This window comes from Desmodus rotundus, chromosome 11 (assembly GCF_022682495.2).
Source record: "Desmodus rotundus isolate HL8 chromosome 11, HLdesRot8A.1, whole genome shotgun sequence".
Classification (NCBI taxonomy): Eukaryota; Metazoa; Chordata; class Mammalia; order Chiroptera; family Phyllostomidae; genus Desmodus; species Desmodus rotundus.
In genome coordinates this window covers 78,413,087-78,430,381 of record NC_071397.1, presented here as the reverse complement: position 1 = coordinate 78,430,381, position 17,295 = coordinate 78,413,087, and the positions used below count along the sequence as shown (strand labels likewise).

At 36.8% G+C, this 17,295-nt stretch overlaps 1 protein-coding gene across 2 annotated transcripts in view; it reads left to right on the top strand.

Moving 5' to 3' along the window:
* The window catches only part of MED23 (mediator complex subunit 23), a 47,886-nt gene that overhangs the window by 4,762 nt on the left and 25,829 nt on the right, over positions 1 to 17,295 (top strand). The window contains exons 5-13 of one of the 2 annotated variants that reach the window (XM_024551874.4): positions 211 to 322; positions 3,503 to 3,601; positions 4,714 to 4,815; positions 5,452 to 5,521; positions 6,846 to 6,958; positions 8,517 to 8,612; positions 9,170 to 9,187; positions 14,171 to 14,371; positions 16,198 to 16,341. In XM_024551874.4, coding sequence (XP_024407642.1) covers positions 211 to 322; positions 3,503 to 3,601; positions 4,714 to 4,815; positions 5,452 to 5,521; positions 6,846 to 6,958; positions 8,517 to 8,612; positions 9,170 to 9,187; positions 14,171 to 14,371; positions 16,198 to 16,341 — 955 coding nt within the window. The remainder of the gene's footprint in view (positions 1 to 210; positions 323 to 3,502; positions 3,602 to 4,713; positions 4,816 to 5,451; positions 5,522 to 6,845; positions 6,959 to 8,516; positions 8,613 to 9,169; positions 9,188 to 14,170; positions 14,372 to 16,197; positions 16,342 to 17,295) is intronic. The other variant, XM_024551875.4, reaches the window with a different exon arrangement.

The following is a 17,295-nucleotide window of genomic DNA, read 5'->3' as shown; positions in this document are numbered from 1 at the left end:
AATGAGTATTATTTAATTCTACTTTGTGCTTATTCTTTATACAAGTAAAATATGTAAAATACTATACATAATTTTTAAAAATTGTGCTTGAATAATGTACTTTTACAAAAAATACTACAAGTGTAATATCCAGGGTATAAAGACCTTGGCTATTAAAGAATTTGCAAAATTCTGTCTTTGTAATTGGAATGGGTATTTTTTTTTTTCTAGGATGGTTTGTGAATCCTTGATAAACTCTGATACTCTTGAATGGGAAAGAACACAGCTTTGGGCCCTAACATTTAAATTGGTTCGGAAAATAATTGGTGGAGTGGATTATAAGGTATTTTTTCCTAATTATAAAAATACTCACTTTAGGCCAGATTAATTTTTCAGTTGTGTATATCTTAATTTCAGATGGGAGCAATGAAGTGGAAGCATTACCAAATCTATTTCATGTTGCTGATTTCCTCAGAGGGTTTAAAATTCCTCAACATTTTCCACAGCTTTCTGCTTCTCCTCCCAACATAAATATGCAGATGGCTAGTACGTTTCTATGATGAGGAGATAATTTGCCAAGCAGTCTTTGGGTTTCTTATGATGTTGGGGCCCCTTTCAAGTGAAAGCACAGAGGAGGAGTCTGTGGAACTGAGAAGAGATGGAGACATCACCCAATGAAGGGAGCAAGTCCTGCTTCACCTCTACCTTGACCTTCCTTGCACACATGTCCTTTCTTAAGTTTCTTCGGTGCTCTGCTCTCAACCAAAAACAACAGCATATAGTCTCCAGAAGTGTCTCATAATACAGCTCAGTATTTCAATAGCTGCAAAAGCCATTCTGCTTCATTTAAGCTGCTTTTGTTACTTTCCTTTTTGAAAGAATTGCCAGTGTCTGACCCTGTGTTTGAAGTCTATATTTTGTCTAATCTAAAATGAATTAATTGATAATTATTTATTTGAATTGTGATTTAATACAAAATTAACTCTAAGAAGCTTTTTGTGATTGTTTTGTCTTTATTTCAGTTTCCCTAGCAGGTTAATATGCAGTTATTACCTTTTAATTTATATGGTGTTTTATAATTGTTTTTAATTTCTCATGTATATGTTTTCTCTTTTTTTAAATATATTTTATTAATTACACTCTTACAGTTTTCCCAATTTTTTTCTCCCCTTTATCCCCACTCTGCCCTGTACTCTCCCCACCCTCCAGCACTCCTCCACCCCCTTAGTTTGTGTCCATGCATTGTACATATAAGTTCTTTGGCCTCTCTGTTTCCTATACTATTCTTAACCTCCCACTCTCTGTTTTATGCCTGCCAATTATGCTTCTTATTCCCTGTACCTTCCCCCCCGCAATTCTCCCCCTCCGCCTCCCCACTGAAAACCTTCCATGTGATCCCCATTTCTCTGGTTCTGTTCCTGTTCTAGTTGTTTGTTTAGTTTTTGTTTTTGTTTTTTAGGTTCAGTTGTTGATAGTTAAGAGTTTGTTATCATTTTACTGTTTATAGTTTTTAATCTTCTTCTATTTCTTAGATAAGGTCCTGTAACATTTCATATAATAAGGGCTTGGTGATGATGAACTCCTTCAACTTGACCTTATCTGGGAAACACTTTATCTACCCTTCCATTCTAAATGAAAGCTTTGCTGGATAGAGTAATCTTGGATGTAGGTCCTTGCCTTTCATGACTTCAAAAACTTCTTTCTAGCCCCTTCTTGCCTGCAAGATTTCTCTTGAGAAATCAGCTGATAGTCTTATGGACACTCCTTTGTAGGTAACTCTCTCCTTTTCTCTTGCTGCTTTTAAGATTCTCTCTTTATCTTTAATCTTGGATAATTTAATAATGATGTACCTTGGTGTGTTCCTCCTTGGGTCCAAATTTCTTTGGGACTCTCTGAACTTCCTGGACTTCTTGGAAGTCTATTTCCTTTGCCAGACTGGGGAAGTTCTCCTTCACTGTTTGTTCAAATAAGTTTTTAGTTTCTTGCTCTTCCTATTCTCCTTCTGTCACTCACCCCTATGATTCAGATGTTGGAATGTTTAAAGTTGTCCTGGAGGTTCCTAAGCCTCTTCTCATTTTTTTGTATTCTTGATTCTTCAGTCTGTTCCCAGTTGGATGTTTATTTCTTTCTTTTGTTCCAAATCATTGATTTGAGTCCTGGTTTCCTTCCCTTCACTGTTGGTTCCCTGTATATTTTGCTTTATTTCACTTTGGGTAGCCTTCATTTCTTCCTTCATTTTGCAACTGAGCTCAATCAGTTCTGTGAGCATCCTGGCTACCAGTGTTTTGAACTCTGCATCTGATAGGTTTTCTATCTCCTCTTCACTTAGCTCTTTTTCTGGAGTTTTGATCTGTTCTTTCATTTGGGCCATATTTCTTTGTCTTGGCAGACCTCTTATGTTGTAATGGGGTGGAGCCTTAGGTATTCACCAGGGCAGGGCAACCCTCTTTGCTGTGTTGTGGCGCTGGCTCTGGGGGAGGGTTCAGAGAGGGAACAATGCCGCTCGCTTGCTGCACTCTAGCCCCACTTTCCAACCAACTCTTGTGTGAGACTGGGAGTTTCTCCCGCCATGGCAACCCCCACAGCGTTTACAGCCAACTTTGAGCCTTTAGTTTCCCGTTTGGCCAGTCCCACCTTGCCCACATGGTCAGCTGTCTTGCTGTGCATCCTCTCTGCTCAGCTGCCCATCTCTGCACCTCCTACCAGTCTAGGTGAATGTTTCTTTAACTCCTTGGTTGTTGGAGTTCCATGCAGTTTGATTTTCTGGCAGTTCTTATTGTTTATTGTTTTCAGATTGGTTGTTATCCTTTTGGTTATGCAAGGAAGCAAAGCATTTCTACCTACATCTCCATCTTGGCCAGAACTCTGTTTTCTCTATCTTTTTATAAGATTCATCACTGAGTTTATACTCAATAAGTGCATATTGAATGAAATTTCTTCTCTATATGTCAGATTCTGCTCTCAAATAATGCAACTTGTAATATATATGAGGAGATGAATGATTAACAGGACAGCCTTGTTGGATAAATTTGAAGGATTAAGGTCTGTGATGGATGAGAATGGAGAATAGTTAGAATATGCCAAAGGGAGTGAGCAGAAAGGGTCATCTACCAGAAAGTTTAATATTTTTGTCCGTATTTTCAGGTCATTTACAAGTTCTATTCTAATATATTTCAGTCTGTAAGCCCAACTCAAGCTTTTTTGGCCTTTATAACAATGGAAACTCTTAACACTCTGAAGGTCAAACAAGTTCAGCAGAGTGTGGAAAGTTTAATTTTTATTTATTAGTGACTCTTTTGTTCATTCATATGACAAGGCATTCTTTAGAATTCTGTCTTGGAACACGACTCATCTCTTGGGTTCATGTTAGAAGCTTGAATATCAGCTCTGATTCATAAAAATTGAAGGTGTGAACTTGAAGGAAAGTTTTTTTCTGAGTGTGTAATCTCAAAACTAGATGTCTGACTAGCACAGGGAACATTGCCTAGTTTGAACACTGGCTTTTTTTTTTTTTTTTAATCAGGGTGTTCGAGATCTCTTAAAAGCAATTTTGGAGAAAATCTTGACAATTCCCAACACAGTGAGCTCTGCCGTTGTACAGCAGCTTCTGACGGCACGAGAGGTAATTGAACGTGCCTGCAGTGCGCTGGCCATCACCTCCAAAAAGTATTTTATACAGTTATGTGCTCTTAAACCTTAGGGTAATTTGTGGGATGTTCTATTTGTTTACTTCTCAAATACCACTTTTTTGTTTTATTTTGAGAGTACATTTATTAAAGTGGGGGACAGTGAAACATGCAAGGACTTAGGAGAAACGAAGCAACAGGACAGAGCCTAGGCAGGGCTGCTCTGGCTCACTGGAAGTCAGGGAAAAGGGGCCTTGGAGACGGGTTCAGGGCTTAGCCCGGGAGGAGCTGCCGCTGCCCGCTGCACATCTCATGGGGACCATTAGAGTTTAGGAGCTGCCAGCTTGTGAGGGAAGAGAGATGTGGGCGTGCTCCTTTAGAGGCAGAGCGTGCCCAAAATCACCTTGAGTTTTAAAGATGCTCTTTTACTTTTTTACATTTTAATTAATTCATGGTTTTTGATTGTAAAAACAATATAGATATTAAAGTATTTTCAACCATTACAGGATGTCAGCCTATGGACCACTTAAAAGATCCTTGTGCTTTGTAACTCATGTTGCCAGAGTTGTCACTTTGGGTCTGTTGCTCTCCTATTGAAGTCTACTAGTATTTAAAGCACTTTCAATGTTACTTACCAAATATCAGCAATCCATTTCCTTGTTTGTTGTTTAAAGATTTGATTTATTTGCTTTTAGGGAAAGGGGGAGGGAGGGAGAAAGAGAGAGAGAAACATCAGTGTGTGAGACATATATATCAGTCATTTGACCCCCACACACTCCCACATGGGACCAGGCCTGCAACCCAGGCATGTGCCCTGACCAAGAATCGAACTGGTGACCCTTTGGGTCTCAGCCCAGCACCCAATCCACTGAACCACACCAGCCAGGACCATGTCATTGTTTATTAGTCTTCATTTTTAGAGATTCTTCACATATAAACGACTTCCTTCATGCTATAGTTTAAGCCCCCGAAATTAATGAAATAATATTTATACTTTTTAATACATTTTTTATTTTTATATTTAAAGAGATCAACAACAACAAATATATTTAAACTCATTTAAAGGGATTAGTCAAAAATAACAATATTTCCCTTTTATTTTTCCTAGGTTATAGCATATATCTTGGAAAGAAATGCCTGTTTGTTACCAGCCTATTTTGCAGTCACAGAGATCAGAAAACTATATCCAGAGGGAAAACTTCCACACTGGGTAAATTTGATATTTTTCAAAATTTTTAATAGCAATTTTTATAAAAAATAATTATATTAATCTTTTTTGTGTGTGCTTATTTTTAAGATTGTATTTATTTATTTCTAGAGAGAGGGAAAGGGAGGGAGAAAGAAAAGGAGGGAAACATCAATGTGTGGTTGCCTCTTACACACCCCCAACCAGGGACCTGGCCCACAACCCAGGAATGTGCCCTGACCAGGACTCAAACCAGCAACCCTTCGTTTTACAGGCTGGCACTCAATCCACTGAACCACACCAGCCACGGCTGTACTTATTTTTTAAATGGTCACTTTTATCCATAGATACTATGTATTTTTATCATTTCTTTCATTTCTCTGCTGTCCTATTGAAATAGTTTATATACTATGTGATAAAATATACATAGCTTCATCAAATAGCTTAGGACATTGTGGTGAGACTTGGCTTAATTCAGAGAAAGAGGAACTGGTAAGAAATTGTTTGGAAGGAAGCAAGAGAATTAACCTTTGAGTAATTTTAATGTGCCAAGTTTTATACTAAATCTTTCCATATACTGTCATTTGATGTAAATGATCATTCTATTGAAAGCAGTCTTGATTTTTTCTTTATACTTATTTATTTTTGTTTGGTTTTTAGTTACTTGGAAACCTGGTGTCAGACTTTGTGGATACTTTCAGGCCCACAGCAAGGATAAACTCCATTTGTGGTAGGATTATAATGTAAAATATACTAAACAGTGTGTGATTTCTAATGATTGACTGTGAACAAAATTGACAGTATCTTTTACATGTCTTGATGGATTGTCATTTTAGTAACTCTCTAGGAGCTTCATAATAGCCTTTTACTTGTTCTCAGGTGCTTTGTGTACTGAATAAAGGGAGGGAAAACAAATGTCTGGACTGGGTCTCAGCTTCAGATAGAACTGTCATAGAAGATGTATTTCCTGGTGATGAGAGGGAACTTTGAATAGAGCTGGGAAAGCACCATGAATCTCTAAGCAACTGGAAGTCTTTGCAGACCTGTCCCTCTGTGGCCACAGTACATAAAACTCTGAGGCTCTTTTAAGCCCATTCCAATTCACAGCTTTGCTGTCTATTTCCTTTATTATATTTTCCATTGTTTCACAATTGTTGGATTCTCAGAATTTTCTTTTGAAAATAAGCAGGTGATTTGGCAATGTTTGCAAGAAGCATGGTGGCCTCAGAACTGTCTGGAAATATGGTCCATTATTTAGTCGGTAGCGCTTCCTATGAGCAGGGGGCTGTTCTAGACGTTGAAATACAAAAATAAACTAAATACACACTAGACAGATAATTCTCAGGCTTCTAGCTTTTGTGACTGAGTGGATATTGATATTATTTAATGCATTATAAAAGTGGTGCAGGTTTAAGAAGTACGTTGATGAGTTCAGTTTAACACACGTGGAGCTTGAGGCACCCACAGCCATCCACGTGGCAGTATTCATCCTGTAGTCGGGGATGTGTGCTGGTAGTCATATGCTGCATCGAAGGCCTCTGGGAGCATCATGCCTGAAGTTAATCAGAGGTCTGCACACTTTTTCAGTAAATGGGGATACAGTAAATATTTCAGGTTTTGTGGGCTATTTAGTCTGCTGCAGCTACTCAGTTCTGCCATTGTAGTCCAAAAGCATCAGTGATCCAATAAAACTTTATAGAAGTGGGTAGCAAGCTGTAATTCACCTGTGGATTACAGTTTCCTGACCTCTGTCCTAGACACTTAGGTATATGCAACCTTTTTGAGCTTGGGAGGCCTGTACAAATTGGTGTCAGACTTGCGGATACCTTCAGGCCCATAGTATGTTCACAACCTCACAGATCAGTCTCTAAGCATCTGGACTAAAGATCAAAGAAAAAAGAAAGAAACTTTTTAAACTTCTATCTAATTACAACGTTTTTTAAACTAGCGCCTGGTTCAGCATAGATATTCATTAAATATTTATAGAGTGAATGAAGGACGAGGTATTGCTGTGTTCACATTTACTTGAAAACATTTTTTTGTGATACATGCAGGCCGCTGCAGCCTTCTGCCAGTTGTCAATAACTCGGGCGCCATTTGTAATTCATGGAAATTGGACCCTGCAACCCTCCGTTTTCCTCTGAAAGGCCTTTTGCCATACGATAAGGTACGTTGCTAATTATACTGGGACTTTTGGGCTAACAGTCTTCATCCTGTATTACATAATGTGTGGTGCTGAATTGTTCATAGACTGAAGAAGCAAATTTTTAAAAAAATTTTTATTGATTGATTTTTTTTTTAAAGAGAGGAAGGGAAAGAGAGAGAGAAAAAGAAACATCGGTTTGTTGTTCCACTTATGTATGCTTTCATTGGTTGATTCTCGTATGTGCCCACACCAAGGATTGAACCGCATCCTTGGCCTGTCGGGACAATGCTCCAACCAACTGAGCTGCCAGGCTAGGGCTGAAGGAGTAAATATTTAATGAAAGATAGTGTATGGCTCAATGTATGATTCCCGAATCGAAGAAAAGGCTGTGGTTTATATTTCAGGTGTTTGTGCTCCAGTGGTCCCACCTGTGGCAAAGCTATTGGCGTTAGAAAACTGACTTTTTACATTGATTCCTTGTTTTCATTCTTTACAAAGAGAGGACCAAGATGAATTTGCAATGTGTGAAATTTGAAGAGTGATCCTCCTATTTGTTAGATTTTTAAAAAGGGAGTATGGGATAAAAGTGGAATAGAAATTCTCAAAGGAAAAAAATCCCCAAATATTAATGAAGTGAACCGGAGGTAAAGACAAGCTATAATGACATTTGGTAGATCATTATAGTATCTTGGAGGCTGGAGTGATAACAGAGCAGGCTATTGGAGGGCTGGGTATTTTTCATGTAAATGATTCATGTCAAAAGCAATGTATAGAGTAATTAGGAAACTTGTCCGAAAGTGAGGCAGGTAAAATCGTGAAAGTAAGGTTACAATCTGAGCTCTTGGCATATTAGTCAGAAAACTTTGGAATGTGAAAAAGTGGTAAACTAAGTGGAATTTATTGTCATCATGACAGCAATAATAATGAAACCAGTAATAATAATGAAATAATAAATTTATTGCGTGCTGTGTGCCAGGTAGTTTTCCAAAAACTTTACTTTGCAAGATCCTCATTTTTTAACTGTCCTCTGGAGGTCTCCGTTTATGGCACTAGGATGGCACTGAGACACAAAGTGGGTAGTAGCCTGACTAAGGCCCCAAAGTTTAGGAAGCGGTGGAATCAGAATTTGAGCTCAGGCATGTGATTACAGAACCTACGCTCTTAAACCCTGTGCTATGAAGTCTTTTGTCCTCTCCAAATTTGGAAATCGTGTCTGTTTTCACTTGTGTGAGAATGATTGGACACTGCCGCCGTTTCCCTTTGATTCGATCTCTGAAAAAATCTTTTCCTTACAGTGATGCTCATGACTTTCATGGGACTACCTGAAGTCATTTCCAAGTTCATACTCTGTATGACTTTGGGCAAGTCCTTTCACATCAGTTTTCATTTATCAAATAAGGGGTGGGAATAGATTAATTGCAAGCACTAAAATCCTATGATTTTTTTTCACTAGATACTGCCTACTGTGTGCAGGTAACAAGTGCTCTTAGAGGCTTTTTTTGATCCCAATTTCAAATTATTTGAGTTAACATTTACTTTGATCTTGAAACAATAATTTTGTTCTTTATTTTCTTTAAAGGATCTGTTTGAACCACAGACTGCTTTGTTGAGATATGTATTGGAGCAGCCTTATTCCAGGGATATGGTCTGCAATATGCTAGGTTTAAATAAGCAGGTACTGTACTACGCTGGAAACCTAGTGAATTCTGCATAGAATCTGCACTATTCTTTTCTCTTTTCTTTGCTATAGCTAACTGAGCAAAACAGTTAAAAACTATTTGGTGATTTTTTTTAAATACATGATTTATTCAACAATGTATTATTCCTATCATATATATATATATAAATATACATTGCTTTAAGAATGTTTATATTAAAAAGGAAATATTTTAAAAGTTGGTTTATTTTGCATTGCTTTTTTTTCTATAAGGCCAGTTTCAAGTATACCTTTTGCCAGAGAAACCTACACATGACTTAACCATAATTTTTGACTTTTTTTGTTTTTTGGGTATTCTTTTTTATAACCCCTAGTATCTTCAGCGTGGCTGATTTTTTTTTTTTTTTTTTTTTTTTGGTGTGTGTTTGTTTTTTGGTGGTTTAACATGTGGGAGGGTTTATGCTGACTCTGGGTTCCTTGAGGCTGGCCTCATAGTCACTGTTTTGTCTTTTCTTTTTTTCTTCCTTTATTTTTGTTCTGTCCTGTCTTGTCCTGCCCATCCTCCAATGCTCTAGACCTTGAACATTGCTCAGGTATGTTCACAACCTTACTGTTGTATTGTGACTAACGATACGCTGGCCGCTTTGTAGCCACTGATTTCATTTAGAGAATACATGTATGGTCGGGGCTTGAAATTGGCAGGACCATGCTGAGACCAAGGCCACTATAATGAATTTCTTCTTGGGATATGCGATATGAGAGTTGTTTTTGTTGGATTGTTTTTGGTTTTGGTTTTTGGTATTTTTTAAATATATTCTTTTTTTTTCTTTTTAACAAAGAGACAACACCTGGTACACAATAAAGCCTGTCGCTTTTTGATGGGTTGTTTTTCCTTCCCACTCCATTTTATTGTTTTTCATACTTCAGGGCTAAAGCTAGCCTGGTGGAATTTTTAGAGATGGAAAGATTTGTGGTGGCCTTTATCTTTCCAGACTTTTAAAATATAAATAAATAACATCAATAAAAATACTTACATTGCTTTGCCTTAAAAAGGAAAACAAAAACAAAACAAAGAAAAAAAAGCACTTTAATAGAGATGTTACTTTGAAAAGTTGGAGTGGTAAACTTTATACAGGGAAGGGTTTTTTTTGGAAACATGGGGATTGACTAAGAAATGTCACACTCTTAGGTGACCCCACACCTGCCTGACAGACACCCTTCTTTGTCAGTCTTTGCCACGGTGTCCTCCTAGAGTGAGCTCCTCTCAGGTGAAGTTCACCTAAGGCGGGAGGAAAACACTGTGGCCCAACTTTATAAATCAAACTCTTATACAGTCCCAAGTCTGTTCCCGGACTTTTCACCTTGGAGATTTTAAGCAAAATAGTGGTTCCAATTATTTTTGTTAAAAATTTTTGAGCCCAACATATTAAAATAAACCAGCTTTTTTATTTTAAAAAGACGTTCTTGTCTAGGTTATATAAAATAGCGTCACTGTTTGCAATACTATAGTGAAGGTTGTGCCAGTGCTTCCATTTATAAAGCCCTATTTTTAAGGACATATAGCTTGGCCATAAAACTTGCTCAGTGTTGAAACTTTGCATGCCAAACCTCACCCTAGTAGCAGTATCTCTTATTATTTTAAGTTTTTTCTTCTGAAAAATTTACCAAGTTTCCTTGTTTGGACAAGCCTTTGTACATGTGAAAATGAAACTGCTTCCCCCTCCAGTATCTGACAGTTACCTCATATAATCAGTCTGTCAATTTTACATCTTAAATGCCCAGTCGTTAATTCTGATCAACTTTCACTTGAGTTAGAGGTAAGTATTCAGTTAACTTTGAAAGAATGCTTCATGCCGTGTCTTAAAACCAATTTTTGCAGTGAACTTTAAATCGAACTTGACTCGGTTTTTTTACAGTTTGGTGGATAAATGTACCCATGGTCATCTGAGCTGCGAGTACCTCCCCCCAGATAGCCTTAGCTATCGTTAGCTCCCTTCTTTTGGGGGGCAGCTCTCCTCAACCAAAAATTGACAGAACAACTCAGAGAAGAGTATCTCTGATCTGATCATTTTAATAACAAGTTTCAACCTAAAAAAAGTTTATGACTAAGACATAAATCCATAAAAAATAAAGTTTATAATGGAAATGCTGACAGAACATTATTATTATTGGTCCCACTGAAGTGTAAACATTGTCAAAAATGCATAATTCATCAGTAGTGGTTTGGTAGAAAACTGCAGTGAATGGACTTGTAGATGGAAGATACGTGCTGGATTGACTTGATGTTATTTTTACCACCTGGAAAGTAGAGAAAACGTGAGAGCACACAGCATAAGGCTCATATGGTTAAAAATAAGCAAGTTATCTAATCACATCTCTTATCATTACAAAGCTATATCCTGCACTGTACTTTCTTGTCCTCTCTCTAGCAATGCAGTAATTAATGAAAGCTTGAAGCCTCTTAAGAGCTGTCCAAATTGCATTTTCCAGTAGGAATTGGGCTATATTTTATCTTAAAATCATTCACATTTAGAAGGTCATAAATAGCCCAGTTCTGTGACCAGCAATGTGGAGTGTTCACAGTGGGAGAATACTGTTTTATGTGTTTACAGGAGTTTGTGTTCTTTCTACTAAATAAGAGCATCACAAAACATACCCCTCAAGCTCTTACGTGGTGTTGTGTGAACTCTTGTTAGCCTGAGACAGTGAAGCACTAGACTAATCACTGTGTATCTTTGAAAGGCGCCATTGAAAGTGCTGTTAACTAGCATAGTTTTCCAGTTCTTACTGACTGAGAATATAATAAATGATACGCAAAGGGATATTTTTTCCCAACTTGTCCTGAACAGGTATTGCTTTAAAATTGTTTTCTAGCACTGAAATAATGATTTTAAATTAATTTAAGTCCACCTAAGTGCAATAGGTTAAAATGTAACCACAAAAACAGTACCAGATCTGTTATATAAAAGTGTTAGAGGCCACGTAGCTAGAACATGGTCACTCAGACTGAAAAAAGCCTTAGCATTTGCCACGTGAAACCATGGTGGAAAAGGATCAGGGGCCTGGGCGGAGGCTAATGTTAATGTTTCTCTTAATGCCTCAGCTTTCAATGAAGCTGAAAATTTAAGATATTGCCAATGTAGTTCAAGCTATTATGCAGAATTTTAATTCTTAAAATATTGAATTTAGATTCTTATTCTTAAAAGAGGTTTTAACTAAATACGCATGTAGATGTGTAAACTAATTCAACATATATGCTTATAATGAAGACTTAAATTTATAAAAGTTTTCAGAAAGCAAGTTGTGAGTAACCATAGACAGAGTATTCATTGGCTTACAGAATTATCATAGCCTAGTGATCGATAATTAACCTTTGTTTACAGACCATTTAATTGCTTTGCAAATTTTCATTTGTTCCACTTTGTACAATAGTCTATGTGATGGAGAGTCTTAATTTTAATGTCCTTATCTTAGTAATTAAAAACTAAAGCAAAACTTATTATTTTAAAGTAGTTAGTAGCACAGATCATTTTCTTTTTCATATTATTAAAATCGGCAAGTAAACAAAGAAACATCTTTAAGTTAATGGTTTAAGAAATATCCTTGGCCTTGACCAAAACACCTGGGAAATAGAGAGTTAATCCTAGCAGATGTTGCGTTGCCCTCAGACACTGGGGTGTTTAGACTTCATAGAGATCCATCCTTACTGATCTAGTTCTTCACCGAAAATGTGCATGAGATCTGGAGTTGGTATGTATTGAAAAGTCATTAGCTTTAACTGTAAATTTCCTTTTTACTTTGTCAAAATATCCTCCTACTTGATCAGAGTCTTAATATTTTTGGGTTTTCTCCTTAAATCATTAACTGTATGACCGTCACCACACCCCTAAAATCTGTAGGTAAAAATCCAGTTTAAAAATATATATATTAAAAAGGGTAATTCCAAAATGACTCAGAGGCTAAAACTCATTTTATTTAGTTTGCTCTTTTTTCCTGAAGCAGATTGGTGAAAGATCATCATGGATGGAGGAATAGGTGACAAATTTGTTAGTTTCCAAACTAGAAGCAAATTCCCATCACTAATGAAAAATTCCTACTGGAAATAATGGCTTTACTTCTTTTCACGAATTTTTCTGACTCTTATATAACTTTGAATGATCTCACTCTAAACTTGTGTTGTCTGAAACACTTCTTAGGTTGTTGGTGGTTGGCAGAACTAGTGAATTTCAAGCCCTGTACACAGTAGTTTTGCATGCTGATTTAAGAAATAGTTTGTAGTGTTGTCTGTTGCACTTTGCTCTGCTTCATAATGATAATTACATTTGGAGGAAAAATACTGTAGTCTCAACTGGTGGTGTTAATATTGCTATTTGTAAACCTGTAATGTGGTTGAACTGTGAACATGGCATTGTGTTTTTGGAAAAAAAATGAAACAACCATTGATGCTGACTGTTCCCGATAGATGTTTGTTTTCTGTGCATGCTTTAAGAAAGTGCAGCTATACTGGAGCTTTACGAGTTTGGAGCTGGCAAAGAGCATGCAAAAGAGGGGATGCTATTCATTATGTTTTGTTTTTTTCCAAATTCGTCCCCATTTTGCATTTTTTCCCTAAATTTAAAGAAATCATATCCCTTTTTCATGGCAAAAGACTAATAACTACATCAAAAGTTTAGAAGGAAAGCATGTATATTAGCAATCATATTCACTAGAAAGGCATGTAACTGCCTCACTATTAAGCCATATAACATATTTTATTAAGGAAATATGAAAATGCATAAAATATGGCTTAACATATATCCTTTGGTAAAATATATTTTCAAAATCACTTTAAAAAGCATAAATCTTTTTGCCTCTAGAAAGGGAAGTTGCATTCTCATTTTTAGTGTTTAAACTCAGTTCTTTTTCTTGTTTTAGATTTTAAAATAGTCTAATTTATAATTAAAGCTGCATTATGTTTGACTTCTAAGAGAGAAGAGCAGAGATTAACTTTGAAACTTTTTTTTTTTTTTGGAGAGGAAGTTTCCACTTCAGTATCAGGATCAAAAAGAGATATTGAGTAATCTGGCAGCTGTTTAGGTATACCTCTGTATACAAAGTTAGAGTAAACTTGTGGTTACTTTAAAATAAATTCACACACTTCTTTGCTCTCCTATCATGATGTTTGATTCTTGAAAATCCAGGGTTTTCATATTTTGAGTTAGATTGAAAATTAATACTGCTATCTCCATTTCATATGCCCTTTAAATTAACTTTTTTCAAAGGATAAATAACAAAATGTTCGCCGGTGCAGTTCCTTTTGTCAAATTGAAATAATGATGTCTGTCATGAAAGTCAAAAGTTAATGGGAAGTCTGTCTCTCGTGAGGCCTAAAAAACATTTTTTTAAAAAATGAAACTCATCCTCCACGATAATGTAACATGATGCAGCTTTAATAGACTAAATCTAACCTTAACTTTCTAAGTTCAACTTCATTTCATGCTTCTCAGCCTCTTGTTACAAATAATGCCCATGAACTGGTAACTTAGGAAACTAACCAGGAGGCTTTTGGAATACTGTATTTAATCTCTGCCCTACAGCACAAGCAGCGCTGCCCTGTGCTGGAGGACCAGCTGGTGGACCTGGTGGTCTATGCCATGGAGCGATCCGAGACTGAGGAGAAGTTTGACGATGGGGGAACAAGCCAACTCCTGTGGCAGCATCTCTCGAGTCAGCTCATTTTCTTTGTGCTTTTCCAGTTTGCAAGTTTTCCACATATGGTTCTGTCTCTTCATCAGAAGGTTAGTACTAAACCTTTTGTTAGGGCTGCTTCACCTGTTGATTAGTATGTTTTTAGACTGGTATGGACTGTGCCTAGTGATTTTAGCATTGGCAGAAGTTCTGAGGCCTAATTTCTGTTTTGTTCAGTGGTTTCTTAACTTTTCACTTTCTTGTTATTACAAAAACTGGATTTGGCCATGCATTCTATATAGTCACAGTGCAAGGATCAGTGGATGTAAGATGATAAGGCACTATGGGACCCTCAATGAGCTCCTTACAGGTGGAAAGATAGAGATATAAACATTTGATTATAATTTAATAGTTTGCATAATGAAAACGTGTTTCCCTGAAGGGAATGAAGAGTCCCAGTTGAAGACATAGGAGTGGCTTTATCAAAGAGATCTTGAAGCTGGCACTTAAAGGACAAACAGAAATTTGCCAAGAGGAAAAGCTGGGAAAGTGTTTCCATGGCAATAAGATCATCATTTGGAGAGGGTTAGAAGTGTATAAGAACTGGAAATAAAATATAAAGGGGAAAGTGTTGGTGAGATAAGGAAGACGGGAAGGCAAGACTTTATACAGCCATGTGTTTGTTCTAAGGAGTTTAGATTTTCTTTGCGAGGCAAATGAAGAAGGGAATGACATCATCATATACAAGTTGAAAAGATTGTTAACGGCCGCATGAAGGATGATGGTGATGTGGGTATGGATGGGGCCGAAATCAGGGGCAAGGAAATTAGTGAGGGAGCTACTGAACTGGTCTGGGTGAGAGATGCAGAAGGCCTGAACCGAGAGAGGGAGGAGAAGCCAGAGACCAGGTATACTGAGTCAAATAGAACTTGGAGACTGTAGGTAACAGAGAGAGTAATAGCAGTCTGGGATCACTCACTGGTTTCTACCTTGGCAGTGAATAGAAAGATAAGAAAATGAATGCAAAACTGGAAATACAGTGGAAGGGTAAGTTTGAGGGAATAGTTGATTTTAGTCATAAGGTTTTAGACACATTGAATAGGAATAAACTAAGTGTTACATTTATAACATCTCTACAGCATGGATTATTTGGGGAAAAAATTTTCAAAAGAATTGCTAAATTTCTTTCAACCCCAGCTACCCCCAGCCACCCCACCATCATTGATTTCTGTTATGATCTACAGGAAACCAGAAAAAGTATTTTTTGATAACCAATCCTTAAGGATTGTAAATTATATTTGATTTTAGCCAAAAGGCTGAGAAGCTTGAGAATTCTAAATTAATTTTTTTTGGTATAATAAAGTATTCCTCATGTTTTGATGAGATATTTATAGTAATTATACCATTAAACTTGATTCTCATGCACACATGATCAACTTAATTATGTTCTAAAACATTTAGTTTGTTTTTTCTTTTTTTCTTTAAAAACATTTAATTTTTGATATGCATAGTTATTATTGGGGTCAGGGAGGAAAGTTATATATTAAAATAATTCAAAAGGCCTTCCTTGGTGTGTCTTGAATTAGAGAATACCGTATTTTTCGGACTATAAGGTACACCAGACCATAAGACGCACCTAGGTTTCAGAGGAGGAAAATAGGGAAAAACACCCGCTCCACCACCGGGGCCACCCCATCCTGGTGAGCCAGGTAAGCTACATTTGGACTATAAGATGCACCCCTATCTTCCTCCCAAATTTGGGGAGAGGAAGTGCATCTTATAGTCCAAAAAATATGTTAAGTAGTTAGCAAATGTCAAAGTTAGATGCTAACTTTCAGAAAGCAGGGTTTCTCCTTTTTGTTTTCACATCTTTAAACTTTACTGCATCCATCTCTTTAACTGGCTGTGTAGATGTGTATTTGAACATCTTTTACAGTTGGCGGGGCGAGGACTGATTAAAGGCAGAGATCATCTAATGTGGGTTCTCCTGCAATTCATTTCCGGAAGTATTCAGAAAAACGCACTAGCTGACTTTCTCCCTGTCATGAAACTCTTTGACCTTCTGTACCCAGAAAAAGAAGTAAGTTTTTCTAAATAGTTAACAATGTGATGAGTGAATTATGTCTAATTTATGTTTAAGGACTTCAGTGTGATTTTTGTGAAGAGAACACTGGATTTAGAAGCTGGAAATCTGCGTTTTGTTTTTTGTTTCCCAGTTCTGTGACTAACCACGATTATGGGATGACATGAATTAGGTCTCCCTTGTCATCAGTTTACTCGTGTATAATAAAGAAATTGAAATAAATTATTTATGAAGTTTTATTTTAAATCACAACTGAACAGTTAGTACAGCAAACTTTGTTCTACATTTTAGGTAGATTTACAATTTTAAAGAGCATTATGCTGTTTTTAGCTTGCACGTCACTGAATGACCAAATAACATCGGTGTCTGTGACTGTCTTTTGTCGTTTGTTTGCTAATTGTGTCCCCTCCCGTTATTTTATTACATAAGGTATTTGAGTAAAATATGTTATGTATTGATGATTGCCATTTTTTAAAAAACATTTTATTATGGAAATTTTTTCCAGTTTTGAAACAGGCCATCATTTTGTTAAATTATGTAAGCTTTAGGTGTACAACACTCTAATTCAGCATCTGTGTGCACTACAAAGTGATCACCTCCAAAAGTTTAGTTTCCATCCGTTGCCATACAGTTGACTCCCTCCACCCCTTTCACCCACCCCCTGACCCTTTTCTCCTCTGGTAAACACCAGTCAGTTCTCTGTATACATGAATTTGTGTATGTTTTATTTTGTTTGGTTTGGGTTTTTTTTCTTTTTTATGATTCCACATGAAGGAAATCATATACAGGGGTGTCTAACCTGTGGCCCACGGGCTACATGCAGCCCAGGATGGCTATGAATGCGGCCCAACGCAAAACCGTAAATTTACTTAAAACATTATGAGATTTTTTTGTGATTACATGCTGCAATGTATTTAAATGTGTGGTCCAAGGCAACTTTCTTCTTTTAGT